Here is a 24,510-nt window from a genome sequence, read left to right on the forward strand (position 1 = left end):
AGTTTCATCTCATGGAGATTCAGTCCTGCCTGGAATATCATGCGAGCTGGAGGCTTCTGCCTCAGGCTACTCTCCCAGTTGGCAGCACTGCACGGTCGCACCTACCCCAGCTTACCCCTTGCTCCCATGGCTCACGAAGCCTGGACAGTAGTAAGGAGCAGTTCAACTATAGGCTGAACGAGTGCAGAATGGTGGTAGAATGTGCCTTTGGACATTTAAAGGCTCGCTGACGCTGTTGGTCAGACCTCAGCGCAACAAACATTCGCATTGTTATTGCTGCTTGCTGTGTGCTCCATAATATCTGTGAGAGTAAGGGGGAGACGTTTATGGCGGGGTGGGAGGTTGAGGCAAATGGCCTGGCGTCCGATTTTGAGCAGCCAGACACCAGGGTGATTAGAAGAGCACAGCAAGGCATGCTGCACATCAGAGAGGCTTTGAAAACCAGTTTCATGACTGGCCAGGCTTCGGTATGACAGTTGTGTGTGTTTCTCCTTGATGCAAACCTGCCCCCTTTGTTGATTTTAATTCCCTGTAAGCCAACCACCCTCCCCCCTTCGAAATAAAGTAACTATTGTTTTGAAATCATGCATTCTTTATCTTTTTTTTAATCACATTAAGTGATAAAGTAGGCAGTCCATCTGTGCTACTGCGTTCAGAAGAATACTGAAATATAAAACAAATTAACTTGTTTAATTAAATACAAGCATTCTTTTAATTACATTTAAACTGTTCATGACATTCCCTCTCAGGCAGCATCTGCTGAGTCAAATTGTGTAAATGTTTTTCTTAAATAAAACAAGATCGTTTTAGTCACCAATATTTGAAGTTATGCATTCAAAAATAAGTTTTAAGAAAACCTCATGCTTCATGGCATGAATTGATGGTCGTGGAGGTCAGAAAAGGAAGCTTCCATCACATGTAACACAGTACAACTGACAAGAGGCATTATGGGTAGGACTCCATGTATGCTACAACTCCATTGCCACTAGTTTGCCACAACATAGTGCCATGTTATTGATTTCTAGCTTGCAGCACAGAACATGGGGCCTTCATCCTGGGTGGAGCTGAGTGAAAAGTTTGTCTGTGAAAAAATTGTCTGTGAATTCAAAAAATAAATTTTAAGTAAACTATGTTTGTTTAAATCTTTTCATGCTTGAAAGCCAAAGCACTCCAGGCTGGTTAGGCAACGGTTAATAGGCCAAGCTCAAAACCAGTTAGGGTTTGGCAGTTTCTTGGAAACTCAGCCTGGGGCAGTTATAAAGAAGATTAAGATTATCTTGATTTTAGTAAGGCTTTTGACATAGTTGCATGTGTCATTCTGATAAGCAAACTAAGGCAACGTGGTCTAGATTAAATTACTAAATGGGGGGGGGGGTGCATAACTGGTCAAAAGACTATACTCTAAAAGTAGTTATCAATGGTTTGCTGTCAAACTAGGAGGGCATATCTAGTGGCGACCCACAAGGGTCTGTCCTGGCCCGGCACTATTCAACATTTTCATTAATGACTTAGATTACGGAGTGAAGAGTATGCTTGTAAAATTTGCAGATGACGCCAAACTGAAAGAGGTTGCAAGCAGCTGGGAGCACAGGATTAGAATTCAAAACAAACTTGAAAAATTGGAGAATTGCTTGAAATCTACAAGTTGAAATTCAGTAAAGACAAATGCAAAGTACTACATTTAGGAAGGAAAAATCAAATGCACAACTACACAATGGGGCATAATTGGCCAGACAGTAGTGCTGCTGAAAAAGATCTGGGGTTTATAGTGGATCACAAATTGAGTATGACCCAAGAATGTGATGTAGTAGCGAAAAAAGGCTAATATTGTTCCAGGATTCATTAACAGGAATGTCATATGTAAGATAAGGGATGCAATTGCTTCACTCTACTTGGCACTGGTGAGACCTCAGCTGAAGTATTGTGTCAAGTTTGGGGTGCCATGCTTTAGGCAACATGCAGATAAATTGGAGACAGTTAAGAGGAAAGCAACAAAAATGATGAAAGGTTTAGAAAACCTTACCTATGAGGAAAGGTTAAAAAACTGGACATGTTTAGTCTCAAGAAAAGAAGAGCAGTGGATGACATAAGTCTTCAGATATGTTAAGGGCTGTTATACAGAGTTTGCTGATCAATTGTTCTCCATGTCCACTGAAGGTAGGACAAGAAGTAACAGGCTTAATCTACAGCAAGGGAGATCTAGATTAGATATTAGGAAAAAGCTTCTAACTATAAGGTTAGTTAAGTACTGAAATAGGCTTCCAAGGGAGATTGTAGAGTCCCCATTGTTGGAGGTTTTTAAGAACAGGTTAGACAAACCACCTGTCAGGGATGGTCTAGGTATACTTGGTCCTGCCTCAGTGCAGGGGGCTGGACTAGATTACCCCTCGAGGTCCCTACCAGCCCTATATTTCTATGATTGTATGAGTGTCCATCATAATACAGTCTTTTATTATGCAATCTGGCATTTATTTTGTTATCATAACAGGTAACAAGTGTTAATTTATGAAGATAGCATTAGTGTCAATCAGATATCTGGGTTTCAGATATTTTCTTCATTGTTTGATTAGCTAACATTTCACTTACTCTCTGATTCTCACTCTTAAAACAAAAAATCTGCCAGCCTTCTCGCACTGTAAAAAATCCATGCTGATTTAAAAAAACATCCCACCAGACTGTTTTACAAAGATTTTATAGAACAGATGTTTTTCACCAACAATGAAGCATTTCTAAAATGTTAAATATAAAGGATTTCTAGTCTCTTTAATATCTCCATCTGAAACAAAAAAGTAAGTCTTGGTTGTGATCATCTGACTTACATTTAAATCATTGAGAACATCAAAACAACTATTCATGAGAGAAGTAATCATGTCAATACACTTCTGCTGTAAACACATGATAAGCCCTTATTTAGAGAAAATTGTTTTTTCCCATGGTTACATTTGATTTCCATAATCAAATACTGACTCATCAAAACACTTCAGTCATGCTGCTCTCAGCCTGACATCTGTTTTATTTCACTTTTATGTGTCTCAGGCACATTGACTACAACCCTACTCCCATGTGAAGTGTTTTTATAGGAAAAAATTAATTGTATGTGCACAGCTCATTTTTTATAAAAGCCATCATGTAAAAATGCAAACTTAAATGTTGTCAAGAAAAGAGTCTAGCACTCTGTGATGCTCTTTTGGTGTCTCTTGTGAATAAATGTGTACTTCAGTAATTACAATTTCTATAAACTCATCAGGCCACCCTCTTTCCAAATGCTTTTGTTGCTCTGTGCATACTTCCAACACTTCCTGTAACAGTTGCAGTGGAGAACACAGCTTCTCCAAGCTGAAGTTAATAAAAACACATCTACGCTCCACAATGACACAGGAGAGGCTAGTCGGCCTTGCAACCGTCTCAATAGAACATGAGCTGGCCCAGACTTTGGACCTTCAGGAAGCAGTTCAAATCTTTGCAACCAAGAAGGCACAGAAAGCACCACTTTGATTATTGAAACAGATAAAAATTCCAGTGTTTACTATGCAGAAAAGAAAAGTTACATTTGCTGTTCAGGCATTTGAAAGTTAAGTGTTACTTAAAATTTTTGAACAAGGCATTTTAAGTTGTTAGTTCTCCTTTATTGGGGTAGGTAGCAGAGCAGTACCATGAGAGGAGTAGAACAGGAAGAAGGCAGAATTGAGACCTTTCAAAGTTTTGGCCCAAGCGAGGGAGCATGGGGGCGTCATTTGAGCTCTCCGCCTCAGGTGCCAAAATATTGTGGGCCGGCCCTGATAAATAGTAGTGTAGCCACAGTAACATGGGCAGTGACAGTGGAGGCATGGCTGAAACCGGTGGGTATGTACTCGGCGCAGCTAAGCCGTGCCTCCATTGCTGCTATCCATATTACTACGGCTACAATACTATTTATACTTGTGCTAGCACAAATGTGCATACATAAGCAGGGGAATAAAATCCTTAGCTCATAATGTAGATGTAGCCCCAGTGTGAGGGTCTGCCTCTTCCTGCTTACTAAGCAGCTGATTTTTATAGTATTTTCTTTGTTCCTTCTGAGTACCTAATTGGCTCATCAGTCCTCAGTCCTACTCTGTTACTCTACCCTACACAGTTGTATGATCTCTAAGCTGGGAATTAACTCCCTGCTTGTTGGTGATCCGCTAGAATCTTTGTACCATGTCACAAAAACTTTAAACTTCTCTAGTGTCTTCCCTCTGAGTATCTCCAAGGGATATCAAAATTATTAATGGTTATATTTGTACCCACAGAATATGAGGAAGTGGAAGAGTACTCTCCACTTGAAACAGAACAAACTGCTCAGATGCAATCCGTTGATTCCAAAGAGGAACCTAAACTGAAAGGTAAGATTTGTATTACAAGTAGTCTTTTCCCTGTTATAGCATAGAGAACTATGTGCATTCTTTTTCCATTTTTTTCGTTGTGTTCCTACTGTAAAGTACACTATTTTAAATAATATTTTGATTAGGCTGACAGCAAAAGTGTATGTGGTTTGGTCATGAATTTTCATTCCTTTCCCGTTTTGTTTCTTTTCAAGAATGCAAGGTAATAATGGAATAGCCAGAGCCAAGTAGTACCTAAGCACTTTTTAAATGTAATTAAAGGGTACTGTTAATCTCGGTAAAGTTCAAAATTCCCTTCCTGAAAATTGTGATTTTTGTCCCTTCATTTAAAAACAACTCATTGTAAGTCTTGAGACAAAAATGAGAAGAGGACTAGGGAGCATGAAGAAACTAAAAAATATTAAGCTATGATCAAATTTCATCCTTCTAAGTTATCTAGAGTATATCTTTTTGCAAGTCCAAATACTATAGATAACTATTTTAATTCATTTTACCACACTCGGATTAGTAGAGTTTGAACAGTAGAACAGGTCTTATATTGCTCTGCAAATGGCCCGTAAAGTTGAGGGGAGTGAAAAGAATTGTATAAAAACAGTGGTTCTTGTTTGAGTAGTGTTCCTATGGGTGCTTCACTGTAGGTGTGTCTGCGTCCCTGCACCTCTGATCAGAGATTTTAAGTAACAGTGTCCATTCAGCTCGCAAGTGCTCTGTCTTTCTGACTCATGCCTTGCCTCTCGGCTATCTAGTGTTGTGCGGGTAAACCGCCCTCAGTTCCTTCTCAACCGCCCTTGGCCTGAGATGGAGCAATCAGCAGAGTCCGATTCTAATTAGTGTTTTTTCCTTGTTTTGAATTTTGTAGTAGCTAGTAGAGTTTCTGTTATCATTTACTCCCATTCCATCGCTCCTTTTCTTATTTCATCCCGCCAACATTTTGTTTCTTTCCCTTTTTCGTTATACCTTACAACAGGTATCTCCCTGTTCTTATTGACCCATTTTTTCTCCTCCCCTGCTGGGGACCAGCCACAAACAAGGGGTGTACAGTGAGGCAATACCAATCAGCGACGGTCATTTTCACTGTATCCAATGTCTAGTAGAGGCTCATAGTCCTCAAAAGTGCACTTTTTGCCAAAAGTTGAAGGTCAGAACAAGGAAGGGCCACAAATTTAAACTTAAGCTCCTCATGATGGAGAGTTCTCTCAGACTGGCCTCTACCTCCGGTCCTGGAACTCCCTGGAGCAATGGTCCCCATCAATGCCATCAACATCCACAATATGCCAGCCTGTAACCAGAGCTGAAGAGGAAATTGTATAGTGGTTTGTTCAGTCTATCTCTGTTTGGCGTGTACACAGTTCTTAGCCATGCCTGAAGGCACTGCATATGGAGTCTTCCATGACTTATCACAAACACATGCTGCCAGGTGCCTGAGAATTTGAAGTCAATTTCTGGCTGAGGTCTGGGAGCTAGTCAGAATGGTGTTGATTAAGATGGTGAGTGTGGAACCTGTGTAGTGGGAGGAAGGCCTTGGCCTTTATTGTATCAAGATAGGATCCTAAGAATTCCAGCTGTTGCCCTAGAGTCAAAGTCAATTTTTGGGTGTTCAGTTGTAGTCCTAACTGCGTGAGTACCTCTATAGTCTTTTGTGTGGCCCACAGGGTGTCATTGAAGGATTGTGCCTTAAGTAGGCAGTCATCTAGATATGGGTAAATCATGATTCCTAACTTGCAAAGATGGGCTGCTACCACAGACAGGAATTTGGAGAATACTCTCGGTGTGGATGATAGGCCAAATGGAAGTAATCTGTACTGATAGTGGTCCTGACTGAAGGAGAATCTGAGGAACCTCTTGTCGGAGGTAACCATCATGAATTTTTGTGCCTTTACATATTTGTTTAGAACTCTCAGGTCTAGAATGGTCTCAGGTCTCCATCCTCCTTTCCCCTGAGTTGATCGGGAACTGGTTCTATAGCACCGAGGCTTAGGAGGTGAACCCTCTTGTTGAGATCTTGAAATTGTTTAAAATTGTCCGCCATTGATGGTGGAGGCGGCATCATGGCTTTGTCTGGTGAGGATGAAGAGACTACAGTGCATTTTAGTCCAAAATCAGTAAATGGGTACCCATTAAATAGTTTTGCCGACAAAATATATTTCACAGCACCTTGATGAAAATGAGTTGGCAAATTATTATGTAGTAAAATCTTCATTAAAATATGCAATGGACATGATCTAAAGACAAAACCAAATTTACAGCAAGAGATATTTAAATGTCACGGTATGCAAGTGCTCTTGTTGTTGTGCCCCAATCTGCCTTTTTATTTATTTTATCAAACACTTAATGCTAGAGAAACACTGGTTCCTGGCTTCTTTACCCACCACTGACAGTGTGGGGAGAGTGACATCTTGATCTTTTCCCCTGCTGAATGCTGGACAGAGGGTAGAACAAATGACAACTACCACAATCACCCAAAACAAAGATATAGAATCCTCACCTCTCCCACCTGAGTTTCTTCTCAACCATCCTCGGCCTGAGACAGAGCTCCCAGCAGTGCGATAGCTGATATCTTTATTCACTGTGTAGAATAGTTAGAGTAGTTGTTTGTTTACTAGTTAGATTTACTTACTTTTTTTTTTTTTTTTTTTTTTGAGAAAAATAAAGGAGGAAGAAAAAGGTATTTCCTACCCTTACCATAGTTTGTGTTCACCCTCGGGACTGAACCTCCATAGTCCAACCCATACCCGGTTCACCAGGTTTCAAGTGCTGCCTTTCCTGACGGAAAGTGATCGTGTTATCGGATGGTCACTTTCAATGTATCTGATGCTTAGGTGAGACACATCCCACAAAAGTGTTCTCAATGCAGCAACTTAAAGGCTCACACAAGGAAGGACAGAGATCTGCGTGTAAAACTTATCCTTATGGAAAAGTTTCTGCACCCAGCATCTGATCCCGGCCAGCAGACCGCCCTGGACAGCATTCTCCAGAGGCTTCATCCTTTTCTCACAGGAAGGCTCATTCTTCCAAAAAAGTAACGAGGAAAAGAGTGGCATCTTCTCCTTCGAAAGAACCACCAAAAAAGAAGCAGTCTCGGGTTCATTTGATATCCTTGGTATCAACCACACTGCGGCTGAGTACATACGAGGCACCAGGATCTGCTGGCACCACCCAAGCCATACCTTCTGCAGAACCCAAATGGGCAGACTCGGAGTTGAGAGGCAAACAAAAGCCCATCTCCTCCATTGCAGTACCGATGACCACAGAAAGATGCAGCACTGAGAGTCTCCCCATGGCCTATTGTGCCACCACCTGCTCCAACAATGCAGAGCACACAGGCATCAGCACCAACATCCACAGCTGTAATGTCGCCGTCGGCACTAAACATTTTGGCACTGAAACCCTTGGCACTATTCCATTTCCTGCAACATAAGGACTTATTGGTATCATTGATGCCTGAATCCCTGCTCTTTGGCACCGACTTATCCCCAGTAAATACAGTACCATGCTTCACCCCTGGTCCCTCCATTTTCCAGTGGGGAGGAGGATAATGAGGAGGAAGGTGTTTTCTCATCACACCACTCCTCTCCTGTCCAACATACTCCTACACTAGGACCACATGTACGGCTGAGACCTCTTCCCAATCCTGACACCTAGACGTGGTATGGTCACCCATGGATGCCTCCACCTATGCTGTTCCCCATACAGTGGCCTTATGGGGACTCTGGGGTGCATACAGGAGGCAATATCCCAAGCCCCCAAGTCCTTACAGGAAAAGGATTAGATCTCCCCCACCATCCTCTGTGGCTGCACCATCAGAGACCATTGAGGAGAGCTTTGAGGAACAAGAAGAAGCACTGGAACATGACATGGTATCATCTGCTGATATTTCCTCCTCTTTCCCAGATGAGGTCATAATGCCCCCACCACCCACAGCTGTGGATGATTTCAAACATTTTCAAGAACTCTTCAGTAGAGTTGCAGACTGCCTAGAGATCACTCTAGAGGTGGTGCCAGAGTCCCAACATAAGTTGCTGTACATTCTGCAAACCTTTTTGGCTTCAAAAATAGCGCTTCCAATAAGCAATGCACTCATGGAACCAGCCAAAACCATATGGCAGATTCTGGCAACAATACCACCCCCTGAAAGAGAGCTTGTAAAAAGTATTATGTCCCCTCAAAGGGGATGGATTTTTTATTTTCCCACCCAGCACCGAACTCTCTAGTCGTCAATGCAGTCACCCAGCACTGTTGACAACATCAGTATAGATCCACCCCATACGACTAGACCTTTTTGGCAGCAAGACCTATTCTTCAGCAACCCTGCAATTTTGAATTGCCAGTTACTCAGCATTGATGGCAAAGTACAACCATGTAAACTACTCCAAACTGGCGGAATTAATTAATGATATTCTGGAAGAGAAAAGGGACCAATTCAAATCCATCTTAACTAAGGGTCAACTTCTGGCCAGAACCACCCTACAGGCATCCCTAAATGTGTCAGACATGGCGGCATGATCCACGGCCACTGCCATTATTATGCACTGAGCATCATGGCTTCACCTGTCCAGTTTCCCCAGGGAAGTAGAGCCCCCAGTGTAGGACCTTCCCTTTGATGACCAGAAACTGTTCGCTTCAAGACACACAAAGCCCTCCACACCCTGAAGGACTCTCAAGCAACTCTCCACACCTTGGGGATATACACACCGCAACCAAAAGAAAACAAGGTAGATATTATCCCTACCAGCGCACACGATCCATCGAATGCACTCATCAACGGAGACACATCGACAGAGGCAGAGACCTTTGAGGCATCAACCACCTCCGCCTCAATCATCTGCATCTCAGGCATCCTCTGCTAAACAACAATTTTGAGGATTTGATCAAGGGTATAAGTGACTTCCCCCACCCGCCAGTACTGATGCCATCGTTCACCCCTGTTTTGCCCAACATTTGATCCCTTTCTATTCAGTGTGGACTTCCATCACCACAGACAAATGGGTCCTAGAAATAATCCATACAGGCTATGTGATATCATTCATCTCCTTCTCCCCTCCCCGTCCCTCTTCAGGGACCCTTCTCATGAACAACTTCTATGGCAGGAAGTAAACTATCTATTACATCTAGGCACCATAAAACCGGTACCATCTCAACACAGAGGGAAGGGCTTTTATTCCCACTGCTTCTTAACCCAGAAAAAGAGTGGAGGGTGGAGGCCTATTCTGGACCTCAGAAAACTCAACAGATTTGTAAGGGTCCAATGGTCACAGTAGCAACAATAATACCAGCACTAGAATAGGGGGACTGGTTTTCAGCCCTCGACCTGCAAGATGCCTACTTTCACGTACACCCTGCTCATAGGAGGTTTCTCAGATTTACTCTGGAAACAGAACGTTACCAATACAAGTTCTGCCTTTCAGTCTCTTGATGGCACTGCAAGTGTTCTCCAAAATTCTAGCATGGTGGCAGCGCATCTCCACATCTCCACAAACAAGATATAATAATATTCTCCTATCTGCATGATTGTCTATTAAAAGCTCCTCCTTGGACAGACGCCCTTGACATTACTCACAGGACACTTGACCTCTTCCTGAGACTGAGTTTACAGATAAACATACAAAAATCAACTGTAAATCCCATACAGAAGTTAGACTTCATTGGGACTCATCTCAACTCTCTGGAAGCCAGACCGTCATTACCAACGAACAGGTTCATCACTGTAACCAACCACATCACTGAACAGTCCATACATCGGTAGGAACCTGCCTCCCACTATTAAGACATATGGAAGCAACCACATTTGTGGTATGACATGTGCATCTTCATATGTGTTGTCTTCAGGGTTGGCTAAGACCCATCTACATACCACACAAACACACAGCCTAAACAGATGCCTTGCAATGCCTATCAAAGTCAAAGACTCTCTACATTGGAGGATGCAATCCAACAACATGTGCATGGGAGTCCCTTTCACCCAGATTTCACCTTCAGTGCTAATCACAACTGATGCCTCCTTGATCAGCTGGTGAGCCCATCTACAACCCCATCACGATCCAGGGCAGGTAGTCTCCTTCTGTGACTGTTACACATAAACCTCTTAGAACCGCACATAGTTCACAATGCGTGCTTGCACTTCCTGGCACTGATCAGGAACGAGAATATATAGGTAATGACGGACAACATTGCCTGCATATTTTATATAAACCTCAAGAGAGAGGCACGTTCACATTCCCTATGCACCGAATCCATGAAACTATGGAACTGGTGTATCCAGCACAATGGCAACATCTCAGCCTCGTACCTCCCAGGTCATCAAAATACTATAGTGGATATGTGAGCAAAGAATTTTTTCCAGGATCACAAATGGGAACTAAACAATATGATCCTACAAAACATTGAGACACTGGGATCACCCATCCATCGACCGCTTTGCAACATCCCAGAACTACAAATGCCCACAATTCTGCTTGAGAACAGATTTGGGGACCCAATCCCTGGAGGATACCTTCCTCCTCAGATGGGATGCACACCTGTTATATGTGTTTTCCCCAATCCTCCTGTTATCGAGCATGATACACAAATACATACCCAACAAGGCCAAAGTCATATTGATAGCCCCAACGTGGCCCAGCCAGACTTGGTACTCATACCTATTGCAGATGACGGTATGCGCAACATGCACTTTTCCACCTCTGCCAGACCTTCTATCACAGAATGCTGGACGGGTTCACCACCTGAACCTGGAAAAACTTCATTTGAAAGCATGGCTCCTACGTGGTTCCATCATGACAAACCAGCCTGTTCAGAACAGGTTAAAGACATATAACTAAAGAGTAGAAGGACAACCATGCATAATACTTGCCTTCACAAATGGAAGAGGCTCCACATATGGTGCCAGAACAAACAAACTAGTGTTGTTTTTAAAACCCTACCTTTGACATTGGACTATATCTTGGGACTAAAGACATCTGGGCTCTCCATTAGCTCAAGCAAGGTACATAGAATCATAGGATTGGAAGGGACATCAAGAGGTCATCTAGTCCAGTCCCCTGCACTCATGGCAGGACTATATTATCTAGACAATTCCTGGCAGGTGTTTGTCTAACCTGCTCTTAAAAATCTCCAATGATGGAGAGTCCACAATCTCCCTAGGCAATTTATTCCAGTGCTCCCCACCCTGACAGTTAGGAAGTTTTTCCTAATGTCCAACCTAAACCTCCCTTGCTGCAATTTAAGCCCATTGCTTCTTGTCCTATCCTCAGAGGTTAAGAAGAACAATTTTTCTCCCTCCTCCTTGTAACAACCTTTTATGTACTTGAAAACTGTTATCATGTCCCCTCTCAGTCTTCTCTTCTCCAAACTAAACAAGCCCAATTTTTTCAATCTTCCCTCATAGGTCATGTTTTCTAGACTGTTAATCATTTTTGTTGCTCTTCTCTGGACTATTTCCAATTTGTCCACATCTTTCTTGAAATGTGGCGTCCAGAACTGGACCCAATACTTCAGTTGAGGCCTAATCAGCGTGGAGTAGAGCGGAAGAATTACTTCTCATGTCTTACTTACCACACTCCTGCTAATACATCCCAGTATGATGTTCACTTTTTTTGTAACAGTGTCACGCTGTTGACTCATATATTAGCTTATGGTCCATTATGACTCCCAGATCCCTTTCCGCAGTATTCCTTCCTAGGCAGTCATTTCCCATTTTGTATGTGTGCAACTGATTGTTCCTTCCTAAGTGGAGTACTTTGCATTCGAATTTCATCCTATTTACTATTGAAATAGGATGAAATTACTATTGAATTTCATCCTATTTACTTCAAACCGTATCTCTAGTTTGTCCAGATCATTTTGAATTTTAATCCTATCCTCCAAAACACTTGCAACTCCTCCCAGGTTGGTATCATCCGCAAACTTCATAAGTGTACTCTCTATACAATTATCAAATCATTGATGAAGTTATTGAACAGAACCGGACCCAGAACTGATCCCTGCGGGACCCTCCTTGTTATGCCCTTCCAGCATGACTGTGAACCACTGATAACTACTCTCTTAGAATGGTTTTCCAACCAGTTTTGCACCCACCTTATAGTAGCTCCATCTAGGTTGCATTTCCCTAGTTTGTTTATGAGAAGGTCATGTGAGACAGTATTACTGCTTTTCACCACAAGATCAATGGGACGTCGATATTCGTCCATCCGATCACCAAATGTTTCCTTACGGGTATCAACAATGTTCTATGCTGCCTCACTGGACCACCATTCGAACCCTTAGCAACATGATCTCTGATACATCTGTTGATGAAGATGGTATTCTTAGTGGCTATCACATCAGCCCACTGAGTGGGTGAGTTAGGGGCCCTCATGACACATCCACCTTACACCATCTTTTTCAAGGACAAGGTCACACTAAGACCCCACCCAAAATTTATGCTTAAAGTATCTTCCTCCTTTCACATAAATCAACCAATCCATCTTCTCTCATTCTTCCCTAAACCTCATAGGAACAGGCAGGACTCAGTATTACATACCCTAGATGTCAGGCATGCACTAGCGTTCTACTTCAACAGAACTAAGCCTTTCAGAAAATCTCTGAGGCTTTTTCATTTCCACTATGGAATGTTCTACAGGCTCCACTATCTCTACACAGAGACTATCTAAATGGATCTCCAAGTGCATCCACCTCTGTTATCAACAAAGGAACTTGCAACCCCCATTGGAGATCAGAACCCACTCTACCAGATCCCTTTCAACTTCAGTAGCCTTTCTAAACTATGTACCAATCATGGACATATGTAGAGTAGTCACTTGGGCTTCTTCACATACGTTTACAAAACATATGAAATTGACCAGAGTTCAAGATTGGATGCAGTGCTAGGTCTTACAGTGTTATCATTTACACAGGCAACTCTGAAGCCTCTTGCATCCAACGTGGGGCACTGCTCGACAATCATCTGAAGTGAAGCACCCACAGAGACACTCCTCGAAGAAGAAGAAGAAGAAGAGAAGGTTACTCACCCTGTGCAGTAACTGAGGTTCTTTGAGATGGGTGTCCCTGTGGGTGCTCCACTACCCAGCCTTCTCCCCTCTACTTCAGAGTTCAATTTCCAGACTCTATGGCAGAGAAAGAACTGAGGGGGGTCGGGTCATGCGTGCTAGATAGGTGCCAAAAACAGCGGAAGACGGGGACAGTGCATGTGCAACCTGGATGGACACTGGTGCTAAAATTCTCTGATCAAAGGTGCAGGAATGCATCAGCACCTGAAGTGGAGCACCCAAAGGGACACCCATCTCAAGAACAACAGTTACTCCTCAGGGTGAGTAACTTTCTCTTTCTGAGAGTAAGTTGTTATCTTGCAAACTCCTCCTGTTCCCTTTCACTAGTCTGTGTTCTCTCTGGCCATGACTAAGCTTGTCTCCGTCTAGGACTGCCTGTCTCTATGGTAACCGTGTTCAGTAACCGTGTTCAAGAAGGCAGAGAGCATAGGAACACGAGACAGAGTCTTCCAAGGGGACTATTCATTCCCTGTAAGGCTGCAGAGCTATGTGAGGGGAGTTGGGGACAGATCCTATCCTAGCACCCCTATGGTAAAGAAAACTGGGTGGGGGTAGAACAACTTGGAAGGTTGGGGGAACTGGTAGGTGAAATTGAGTGTAAAGGTAAGTCTGGGAGGTGGACTCAAGTGTTTGGATTTTAGGCCCATTTACTCTTAAACCACTCCTGTTTTTTTCCTGTTGTAAATATATTCTAATGTCTTAGAAAATATCTGTTTTCTCTAGCTTTTCTGTGAATAGCATATCCTAATTCATATATAGTAGCAAATTACAGTTTTTTTATGTTTTGTTCACAGAAATGGTAGAATCAGAGAGTCACCTTGAAACAAAACAAATATCTCAGGAACAGTCTGATTCCAGTGAGGTTCAAAAACCTGAACCTAAACTTGAATCAGGTTAGAATTGTCCAATAAATAATCTTTTCCCTTTTCTTGCATAAGAAAATATATGCCTCCTTTTTTCTCCTCTCTTTAATATGTCCCTCTGTAAATATATACCATTTTATGAGGTGTTTTGTTTTGTCTATCGAAATGATATATGTTCTATGTGTGTAAGCAACTGCAGGGCTGGAACCATGGGAGTTCTGGGCTGCTGATGCCACCACATCACCACTGCAGGCTTAGGATGGACTCCTACAGGGTGTACCACTTAGCAGGACCTGAGTGGTGGCCCCTCACAGCCCACTGATTGACCAGTACCAGTACTTAAAACAGGAAGCCATGAAGGAGAGCTGTCTGAGCAACAGCACATACTGCCTGCCTGCCTTTGCTCCAGACCCTGCTTGCAATAGACCCGTGACTCTGGCTTCTGACTCTGGTTTGTCCTCAACTTCAGTATTCGATTGCTGTCTGTAACCTGGTGCCCAACCCCAATTCCTTAGTAACCTGACCCTGCCTGCCTCCTGACGCCTGACTCTTGGTCTGCCCTCAGGTCTGTCTCAGACTTTGACCTCCTGGTACCTGACTGGGCTTGTTTCCCAACTCCTACTCTGACCACTAGGTATGACCACCCACGTCCCAGTCATGACAGTTTGCTCAGACTATCTTGCCTCTCTTCCTCCCCCAAATCCATCCAACCCCTTTGCAGATGATGGAAGGGGTGGACTGCATGCCAACCAGCGGCTCCCCGAGGCCCTGCAACCCGCAGGACTAACTCACCCATCTGCAAGCAGAGAACCTTGCACTAGTTTCTTTTTTGGGCCTAGTTTGGGGTTATTCTGTTTCTTGGTGCCGAGGGATGCCTTCGTCATTGTACTTCAAACCCTGTGTCTCTTGCACTAGGACTAGGCCAATGGCCATGAGCGACCCACACTCAAGGTGCTTGTAGTGTTTACGGGAAGGTCATATTCAAGGAGTGCCTGGGCATCAGTTAGGAGTGCACCGCCTATGTTGCCCAAGACCTGGCACAAATTGCTCTCTGCAGTGCCTAAGAAGAGGCGTAAGACCGCTACGGCGACCACCGAGAGAGGAAGCTTGCTAGCACTGAATCCTCTAGGCATAGGGGTAAGACTGGACTGCAGTCAAAACCCTAGCATTCCTCTTCTCTGGCACCGCAGAAGCCAGCAATGTTTGCTCTGGCACTGAGGCAAGTACCATCAAGTCTGGGGCCTGAGGGAGTACCTTCCATATCTGCAGTATCATACCATCCTGAGACGATCTTGGTACCGACCATGCCGTAGGCGTTTTCAGCAGTGAGAGATCAGCTGTGCCTTTTGGTACAGGTGTCTCTGGCAGTGCAGGAGACCATGCTCTCGGTACCAACAGACAGAGGGGTGCCATCAGCATCAGGGTAGCACTCAGTACCACAACCTCCATGACCTCAGACTTCATGCCCGAGGCTATCATCCAAAGGGAAGCCTGAAATGTTGGCTGCTCTATGTCCTTCTCCAACTTGGCATCTGCATCTGGCACTGTCAGGAGCAGCTCCCCCTTGGTCAGCAATGGGAGAGTCATCCTCTTCTGAATTGTAGATTGGCTCCTATGTTTCCCAGCCTCAGAGCCGGTCTCGCTACTCTCCAAGGCACTAGTAGCCTGCTAGGGACCCTCCAGCAGGAGTACCATCAAGTATGTGGCTAGAGGGTTACTGGGGCCCACTGGTGTCCTGGTCTTTTTTCCCCTACATTTCTGGGTTGTACATGAGGTGTTCCTGTTTTGTGTTTTTGGAGAGGCATGGGTAGTCTACTCGCCAGGCACTTCCTGTTCTTGAGCCTGGTACCAGGCCCAGTACAGAGCATCAAGAGGCAGTTCAGGAGGACAGCTAATGGAGGAGGAGGAGCCTCAGCCTGTGCTGACCTCTTCCTACTCCTATCAGGCAGTCTCTGAAGGGGCTATTTCACCACTCCCACTCCCCCGATGATACTATATTCTGGCCCTGTCCAGAAAATATTTCTGCCCACAGCAGACCTACCATTACTCTGCCCCTGCTCCTTATCAGGACTTGCAGAGAAAGAAGAGTAAGGGTTATAGACACAGACCACCTCCTCCTTTTGCATCTGCATCAATGCCAGTTCCATCTAGACACCCACAGGGTGCTAAACAGGCATTTTGATAGGGCACTAGAGGACACTATGCCAGTTTCCAGGATGCCAGTTTCCATCTTCCCCATATTCACAAGCCACCTTTCCCATTTCTTCAGTGCTTGGTCAGGAATTCCCTTGGACCGTTGGGCATTAAGCACTGTGGACATGAGATATACCCTCCAATTTGTGTCTATGCCTCCATCCCCATCCCTCTTTAGGGGCCATCTTCATGAGGAGCTTTTCCTCCAGGAGGTTCAGTCTCTGTCCTTTGGGTAGGAGCCATAGAGGAGGTTCTGCAGTGTCTCAGAGGGAAGGGGTTCTATTCCCACTATTTCCTGATCCCAAAAGCATAGGGAAGTCTCAGACCAATTTTAGACATGCACTACTCAACAGATATCTAAAAGAGATAAAGTTTCGCCTGGTCACCCTGGCTTCCATTACTCCCTCACTCTATCCTGGAGATTGGTATTCTGCCCTCAATTTAAAAGGCACCTACTTTCATGTGACTAAATTATCAAGGTCACAGAAAGTATTTCAGGTTCATGGTGAAGCACTCTCATTGCCAGTTCACCGTGCTGCCTTTTGGCCTGTCAGCACTCCTTGGGTTTTCACAAAACATATGTCAGTGATAGCTGCTTTCCTGAGAAGACTGGGAATACAAATCTACCCTTACCTGGATGACTGGTTGGTCAAAGACCAGTCCAGAGCTTAGGTAGTCTCCAGAATACATCTCATCCAATCAACTTTCAAAGATCTAGGTCTACTGATCAAAAGGAGTTTGAAGAACAGCTAGCCAAAAACTCAAAGTAATAACAAAATGTTTTTTAAGTACATCAGAAGCAGGAAGCCTGCTAAACAACCAGTGGGGCCCCTGGACAATCGAGATACAAAAGGAGCACTTAAAGATGATAAAGTCATTGTGGAGAAACTAAATGAATTCTTTGCTTCAGTCTTCACGGCTGAGGATGTTAGGGAGATTCCCAAACCTGAGCCATCCTTTGTAGGTGACAAATCTGAGGAATTGTCACAGATTGAAGTGTCACTAGAGGATGTTTTGGAATTAACTGATAAACTTAACAGTAACAAGTCACCGGGACCAGATGGCATTCACCCAAGAGTTCTGAAAGAACTCAACTGTGAAATTGCGGAACTATTAACTATGGTTTGTAACCTGTCCTTTAAATCGGCTTCTGTACCCAACGACTGGAAGATAGCTAATGTAACGCCAATATTTAAAAAGGGCTCTAGAGGTGATCCTGGCAATTACAGACCAGTAAGTCTAACGTCACTACCGGGCAAATTAGTTGAAACAATAGTAAAGAATAAAATTGTCAGACACATAGAAGAACATAAATTGTTGGGCAAAAGTCAACATGGTTTCTGTAAAGGGAAATTATGTCTTAATAATCTATTAGAGTTCTTTGAAGGGTTCAACAAACATGTGGACAAGGGGGATCCAGTGGATATAGTGTACTTAGATTTCCAGAAAGCCTTTGACAAGGTCCCTCACCAAAGGCTCTCACGTAAATTAAGTTGTCATGGGATAAGAGGGAAGATCCTTTCATGGATTGAGAACTGGTTAAAAGACAGGGAACAAAGGTAGGAATAAATGGTAAATTTTCAGAATGGAGAGGGGTAACTAGTGGTGTTCCCCAAGGGTCAGTCCTAGGACCAATCCTATTCAACTTATTCATAAATGATCTGGAGAAAGGGGTAAACAGTGAGGTGGCAAAGTTTGCAGATGATACTAAACTGCTCAAGATAGTTAAGACCAAAGCAGACTGTGAAGAACTTCAAAAAGATCTCACAAAACTAAGTGATTGGGCAACAAAATGGCAAATGAAATGTAATGTGGATAAATTTAAAATAATGCACATTGGAAAAAATAACCCCAACTATATATACAATATGATGGGGGCTAATTTAGCTACAACTAATCAGGAAAGAGATCTTGGAGTCATTGTGGATAGTTCTCTGAAGACGTCCACGCAGTGTGCAGCGGCAGTCAAAAAAGCAAACAGGATGTTAGGAATCATTCAAAAAGTGATAGAGAATAAGACGGAGAATATCTTATTGCCCTTATATATGAATACTGCATACAGATGTGGTCTCCTCATCTCAAAAAAAGTTATACTGGCATTAGAAAAAGTTCAGAAAAGGGCAACTAAAATGATTATGGGTTTGGAATGGGTCCCATATGAGGAGAGATTAAAGAGGCTAGGACTTTTCAGCTTGGAAAAGAGGAGACTAAGGGGAGATATGATAGAGGTATATAAAATCATGAGTGGTGTGGAGAAAGTGAATAAGGAAAAGTTATTTACTTGTTCCCATAATATAAGAACTAGGGGCCACCAAATGAAATTAATGGGCAGCAGGTTTAAAACAAATAAAAGGAAGTTCTTCTTCACACAGCACACAGTCAACCTGTGGAACTCCTTGCCTGAGGAGGTTGTGAAGGCTAGGACTATAACAGGGTTTAAAAGAGAACTAGATAAATTCATGGAGGTTAAGTCCATTAATGGCTATTAGCTAGGATGGGTAAGGAATGGTGTCCCTAGCCTCTGTTTGACAGAGGGTGGAGATGGATGGCAGGAGAGAGATCACTTGATCAATACCTGTTAGGTTCACTCCCTCTGGGGCACCTGGCATTGGCCACTGTCAGTAGACAGGATACTGGGCTGGATGGACCTTTGGTCTGACCCAGTATGGCTGTTCTTATGTTAACTCAGACAAATCTACCCTTTGTCCAGTTCAGAGGATAGGATTTATAGAAGTAGTATTGGACTCTACTCAAGCCAGAGCTTTCCTTCCAAACTCGAGGTTCCAGACAATTTGATCTCTTGTTGCAGATCTCAAGGCTCACCCAAACACAACAGCTTGAAATTGTAGGAGGCTTTTGGGGCATATGGCCTCATGCACATAGGTATTCCAGACTGCTTATTAGCTGAGCTGTCACCATCTGAACTTTGTCTTCAGTGTGCCATCTTGAGTATTGATTTCTCTAGATTGGTGGACAGACTCACTTAATGTTTGTATGGGCATTCCTTTTGTCTGCCCTCAATCTTTCCTGACCTTGGTGATGAACTCATCTGCCTTGGGATGGGGGGAAGGGTGTTCATCTGAGTCCCCTCCAAACTTAGGGTCAGGGCCGGCTCCAGGCACCAGCTTACCAAGCAGGTGCTTGGGGCGGCCACTTCGGAGAGGGGCGGCACATCCAGTTGTTCGGCGGCAATTCGGCGGACGGTCCCTCACTCCTGCTCGAAGCGAAGGACCTCCCGCCGAATTGCTGCCGCAGATCGCGATAGCGGCTTTTTTTGTTTGTTTGTTTGGCTGCTTGGGGCGGCCAAAACCCTGGAGCCGGCCCTGCTTAGGGTTTGTGGTCCTCAAGGGATCTCTCTCTACATATAAACATCAGAGAACTAAGGGTCGTCTTCCTAGCCTGTGAGGCCTTCCTATCTCCTGTCAGGGGAAACGCCTATTTGTTCTCACAGACAACACTGTGACAGTGTTTTACCTGAAGCTTTACAAGAAGCTTCTCTGCACAGGCATGGACTTGCTGACACTGGTTTGCAGTCTCCAGTACAGAGTGCACAGGTGTGTGCACATACTGTGGTGGGACAGTTCCTCTACAGGTAAGTAATCCCTCCTTTATCTTACTGTACAAATAAGTAACCTCTCCTTTCAGCCTCAGATATGGAGGAAGGATAAAATTTTCAAAAACACATACATGATTTAGGAGCCTATTGACTTTCAATAAGACTTAGGCCCTAAGTGACTGGTATGTCTGAAAAACATTACCTGTAGTACTTGTGGCGTTCTTCATCAACCCTTAAGTGAAGGAGTGACATTCAGTTCTGAACCGAACTCTTCTAGACTTTTGAGGGAAGGAGAATGACTTCTACTATATAATCTGTTGTTGTAGCTGTGTCGGTCCCATAGACACACAAGGTGGGTGAGATAATATCTGACCTGAAGAAGAGCTCGGTCTAAGTTCAAAAGATTGTCTCTCTCTCTCTCTCTCTCTCTACAACAGAAATTGGGTCAAATAAAAGATGTTACCTCACCCACCGTGTTTCTACTATATCAGACTTTTTTGAGGGAAAGGGAAAATGAAGTAGAAAATAAAATGCTGTAATCTCACAAAATTCTCTTCCTCCCCACATCCATTAAGCATTTAAAATGAAATGAAGAGCAATTGCTTTGGGTATTATGAAGTAAAAATATTTGAATACTAAGGGTTATATTCTGGCTGCCTGTTTGTGGATGTGCTAGAGGACTGAGCTAGAGCATCGACTTTAATTGGGCCATGATTTCACTCAGGGAGTCTCCTACCCCCTGTACACCCACAGAAGGCCAGAATATGAATCTTTCGGTGCTATGGTGTTGGACTGTCAATATGCCTAGTGATAAGGGTGTGTGGCCAGCCAGCTTGGGGTACAGTGAGGGTCCTGTTCCCCTAAATCCCTGCTAGTGCCCAGGGGGGGTGGAGTTGTTTTTTGCACTTCAACAAACTACCTTCATCTGCATAGGAATTAGCATTTGAAAACAAGTTGTTTTTCACATTTGATTTGTAATTCTCCAGTTTTACAAGATTTCACTTTGAGATTTCTAAGTTGTTATTAATAATATAAGTAAGGGTGAAAATGATGTGTTTGTTCTTTTAAGTTGCCAGTGGCCCTCTAATGCTTGTTTCTGTATTTTTGAATGTATATATAGTAATACATAATTTATGTAATTACTGTGGCAAATTCTTATTTTTGTTTATTATTATTTATTTATTTATTTATTTATTTATGACCAAATCACTTCTGAGGACATAACAGATCACCTCTAAATGAATTTGTAGGAATAAAGGCCTACATTAGATTTGGGTGAACTATGTTTTTAAATTGAGTTGGGATATTAGCATGAACAATAGACCCCAAGCATGGAACCAGAAAGAATGAAATCATGAGAAAGAAGACTTGAGATGGAGTTGTTTTTTGCACCTCTCTATAGCAAATGCAGGGAATACTATGTAGAATTTCTAAATACATACTGTGACGTTGCACGCCATATTGTTTATGGAAATATGCTTATGTTGTGGATATGATATAACTGAGATCTACTTTATGGAAGATGGGTCTTGCATAAAGTTGTGTTAAATTTGTGGTGACCCTTCAAAATACTAGCGTTATTTAAGGTTTGGGCTAAAGTAATAGAATTAAAACATGGTTAGCTGGGTACCAGGTGCAGTAAACTACTGCTATATAAGAAACTCCTTCATCTGGCCTTAGGTATGTTCTGAGAATTGTTAATGGCATTACTTGTTTGTTAAAGGGTATAAAAAAGTAAACTCTTAAAGATTTCATTGCTAATACTGGCCTGACCAAGTTGGAGCTGACCAATAGTAGTCTAGGCACCCCTGGTTTAGCCTGTTTGTACATATCTTGATCAAATGCTTATAAATGTTCTGTTACTGTTTGGATATAGTAAATTGGTTATTATTTAGGCTTTTTAGTCATGTTTAGAGCAATTGTATAAATACCATTCAGCCTTTGGATTTAATAAGGAATTTATAGTTAAATTAGTGTTGTGGTGATACCCTGCATAAATAATAATAATTTCAACAGGATTCCAATACATCTATGGTAATGAATAATTGGTAAGATCAGTTCCTTTCTCTTAGAGGAAGCATGGTTTAGTGGTTGAAGCACATGATTGGGACTTGACCGTCAGAAGAGATGGATTTTGTATTCCAGCTGTGCCACAGATTTAGTTTGTGATCTTGGGTGTGTCACTTAGGTTCCAATTCTCTGGACAAATAGAATGTGATTTCAAAGGTGTTGAGCACCCAGAGTTCCCTCTTATTTTAACTGGAGTGTTTGTGTGCTCACAATCTCTGAAAATCAGGCCTTAGGTATCCAGAATTGGGCACCCAAAAACTGAGACATCCAAATCAAAGGCTACTTTAAAAAATGTGGACCTTAATTTCTGTATGCCATAGTTGCATAGGTAATAATAGTTCTCAAAAGATTCCAGTCCTAATCTTTTTGAGAATTACTGGGTTAGGTACTTTAGGATTTTTTCCTCAACACTTTGCTTCAGCAGTGCTGAGTGTTTGCAGTGCTTCAGAACCTGTCATTTGGTTCTTTGATGTTGTGCTTCAGCTCCTTGGTGTCTATATTAAGGTGCTTCTTTATTTTTGTTTGCAAATTCACTGTTCTTCTTCGAGTGATTGCTCCTGTGTATTCCACAGTAGGTGTGCGTGCTCGCCACGTGCACCGGTGCCGGAAGTTTTTCCCTTAGCAGCATCCGTAGCGGGGGAGTCGGATCTCACGCTCCCTCTTTGTTCGGGGCTTGAAGAAGCAGCAAATTTTACACTTCTCACTAATGTGGGCCTCGCCCAGACAGCGAAGACACTGAGTTTGTGGATCGCTTCTGGGCATAGGATTGGGACAAGAGTTGCATGACTTGAAGCCTGGGCCACGGGGCATGCCCCAAGCCCAGCAGTAACAGAGAAAAGTTCAACAAGTAACTTCAGGGAAAGCTGGATACTACTAAGGCTACAATTGCTGCAGCAAAGCTGGAGCACAAGTTCTGACTACCTTCACTGGCGGCAAGAAGGAACTGAGGGTGGGGGGAGCACGCGATGTGTCGGCACCCCTTTATAGCGCGATGTGTCGGCACCACTCTAGGGGTTGCAGCGGTGCTCCCCCAATACGGATGCTGCTAAGGGAAAAACTTCCGGCACCGGTGCACGTGGCGAGCACGCACACCTACTGTGGAATAGACAGGAGCAACACATCTCGAAGAACGCCAGTTACGGAACAGGTAACTGTCCTTTTTCTCGGCAGCTCTGGACTTCTGATCTTTGAAGATCTTGGTTTTGAAATATCTTTATGTTGTCTTTCAAGATGCCATCCATCTCTTCAACTCCTCTACTCACAGGAGTGTTAGGAAGCTTAATTCATTCATGTCTGTAAATCATTTTAAAACCCTCACATGGAAGGTGCGGGAGAAATAGAAGTTAGTAGTAGTAGTTGAATTAATTGTATTTGTGCTTATAGAATCAGGAGACAAACCTCCACTTGAAACAGAAGTAATACCTCAGGTACAACCTGACCGCACCAAAGGGGTTGTGGAACCTAAACCTGAACCAGGTTAGACATGAAATCTTTCCTGTTTTCTCTTTCAAGCAAATATAATCCAGCTTTCTTTCCTTTGTATAATATGTTCCTTCCAACACTGGTATATTCTATTTGATGCATGACAATTTCCTTAAGCTGCCAAAAATTGTTTGTAGATGAATGCATCAGTCTTTTTAATTACATGTACATTTTTTTTGTTTTGCAGAAATGTAATGAAAAATGTCATGGTTTCAAATATGTATGCTATGTAATTAAAGAACCCCATGCAAATTTAATTAATTGGATCTCGTTCTGTCTCCTTGTCTATTTTGAGAAGTATCAATATACAGCAACCCAATGTAATGAACTTGGCACTGCAAAATGTGCTTCTAAAACAACAATAAAAGAAATTTGTGCTTAAAAGAGTAAATCATGTAAAGAGGCAGAATATGTCAAAACTGCCACATAGATTTAAGGGAAGTTAAAATTATTTTTATAAAGTATGATAGGATAACTTTTTAAATGCAAAATCTTTAAAGATGCATTTTCTTCTCAAAATCATTTTGATTTGCTCAGAAATCATGTTACCTGAGTTTCCAGAGGATGGTTTCCCAGATGTACCAGAAATAGAGCCATTTAAAGAGAAGATTAAGCTATTCATGCACGACTGGCAAATACTAGAGCCAGGAATCAGTGATTCATCTTTAATTCAGACTGCTGTTTTAGAGATTGCTGAGCAAACTCCAGAAACACTGCTTAATCAAATTGTCCTGGTGATGGAAAGTAAGTAATGCTGTTCATAAGTTTCACATTTGACCTGCATAGTGAGGAAGTTATAGTGTGAAAATGAGAGGGGTTTGTTGTTGTTTTACTTAGTCCTAAATCTGTGTTGTGGAGTGGAAGGAAGGGCTTATTGTGTTCAATGGAGGAACTGGGAATTAGAAGGGGGATAGCAAGCAGGTTAAGCACCAAGACACATG

The 24,510-nt window shown here is 42.9% G+C and overlaps 1 protein-coding gene across 1 annotated transcript in view; it reads left to right on the forward strand.

Annotated features, from left to right (window-relative positions):
- Positions 1-24,510, forward strand: part of AK9 (adenylate kinase 9) — a 177,920-nt gene that overhangs the window by 78,047 nt on the left and 75,363 nt on the right. Inside the window, exons 21-23 of the mRNA XM_026656149.1 lie at positions 4,272-4,364; positions 23,471-23,563; positions 24,107-24,313. Of these exons, the coding sequence (XP_026511934.1) occupies positions 4,272-4,364; positions 23,471-23,563; positions 24,107-24,313 (393 nt within the window). The remainder of the gene's footprint in view (positions 1-4,271; positions 4,365-23,470; positions 23,564-24,106; positions 24,314-24,510) is intronic.

This window comes from Terrapene carolina, unplaced genomic scaffold (assembly GCF_002925995.2).
Source record: "Terrapene carolina triunguis isolate 2854851 unplaced genomic scaffold, T_m_triunguis-2.0 Scaffold42, whole genome shotgun sequence".
Lineage (NCBI taxonomy): Eukaryota > Metazoa > Chordata > Testudines > Emydidae > Terrapene > Terrapene triunguis.